Raw genomic sequence first — 1590 nt, 5'->3', positions numbered from 1 at the left:
TTAAGATGATACTGTTATTTGCAAGTGGTTGTATTTTATGGGTGTAGGGTAACTTGTGTTTTTATTGATAAAAGGGTGTTTTGATTCCATTCATACTTTTAATATAGGTTTAAACTGAGTTTCAGTTGAAAATCTGCTATCCTTTACTGATGTAAGATCTTCAAGACATCTCATTTTTAGTGAATGGTATATAATGCCATGCACATGATGTTTTATTAATTATTAAATTATTAATTAATGTAATTTCTCTTCATTCACAGGTACTAATTTGAAGTTTTCAACTTTTGCGAATCAAATTGTTTACACCTACATGTGGTTAACAGGCTGATAAAATTTTTTTGTTAATATCTGGCATCCATGGGTAATTTAACACACATTACAACCATTATATTGTCTGGTTACATTGAAATAGGAAACATTAAGTATTTCTGTTTCACTATTTTGACCTTATTGTTTGTTGCAGTCTTAGTCGCAAACCAATTGCTTATTGTGGTAATATGTAGAGAGAGTTCCTTGCACGAACCTATGTATGTTTTTTTGTGCAGTTTGTCTGTGAATGAACTATATGGCAGCATTGCTGTATTCCCATTACTTTTAAGCAATATGTTACTGTCCAAGCCCCCAGAAATTGCACTCACCCTTTGTTATGTTCAGATATTTGCTCTGTACACATATGGATCTGTAGAATTTAGTAATTTAGCAGTAATGTCTTATGACAGGTATGTTGCCATCTGTTACCCTTTGGAATATCACAGAATAATGTCTCCAACTAGGATCGTTACATTGATCGCACTAGTGTGGTCAATATCAATGATCAAATTCTCCATCAATTTATTTTTGAATGCACAGCTCCAGTTGTGTGGAAATGTACTGGACAAAGTATATTGTGACAATTATATGCTTGCGAAACTTTCATGCTCAGAAACCACAGCAAACAGCATCGCTGGCATCATCGGTATCACGTTAACCATTTTTGCTCCTTTGGGTATAATTTTGTTCTCATATACAAAGATTTTAAGAGTCTGCTCAAAGTCCACAAGAGAAACTATACAAAAAGCTGTAAGCACATGTGTTCCACACTTTGTCTCATTACTGAATTTCTCTATTGGATGTTCATTTGAGATTATCCAAAGCAGGTTTGATAAGTTGCCCATGCCTCCTGTACTACGTGTAATTCTCTCAATTTATTTCCTGATTTGTCCACCACTTGTCAATCCTATAATGTATGGTATAAGACTTTCAAAGATAAAAAGGGCAATCAAAAAATGTATTTATCGTTCAGTTTGGATAAAGCCTCTATCAAAATAAGAATGTTGTTCATTGTCATCTAAAGGGAATAGGGATACACTAAATAATATAAAGTGCATATTTATAGTAAATCTGCTGATCTTTACAGAAAAAAAGCTGTTTGTATTTGCAGATAACACTGTATAATGGAAATAGTGTAACTCACATTTAATATATTTCATATAATATTAAAATACAATCGATGTCTCTTGAATAGCCACTTTAACTCACTTTTATTCCTTTCTTTAATCTTTTACAAAATTTGGAGAAAAACTGATAAAATTAGACTGTATACTTCTATAT

At 32.1% G+C, this 1590-nt stretch overlaps 1 protein-coding gene across 1 annotated transcript; it reads left to right on the top strand.

Moving 5' to 3' along the window:
- Positions 1-354: 354 nt before the first annotated feature.
- On the top strand, positions 355-1308 carry LOC127629710 (olfactory receptor 142-like). Its single transcript, XM_052106928.1, has one exon. The coding sequence runs from the start codon at positions 358-360 to the stop codon at positions 1306-1308; it is 951 nt and encodes a 316-aa protein (XP_051962888.1). The 5' UTR covers positions 355-357.
- Positions 1309-1590: the final 282 nt, after the last annotated feature.

The sequence above is a fragment of the Xyrauchen texanus genome, chromosome 36 (assembly GCF_025860055.1).
Source record: "Xyrauchen texanus isolate HMW12.3.18 chromosome 36, RBS_HiC_50CHRs, whole genome shotgun sequence".
In the NCBI taxonomy this organism is placed as follows: domain Eukaryota; kingdom Metazoa; phylum Chordata; class Actinopteri; order Cypriniformes; family Catostomidae; genus Xyrauchen; species Xyrauchen texanus.
Note: the sequence above shows the minus strand (reverse complement) of the source record. Positions and strands in the feature narration are given on the sequence as shown.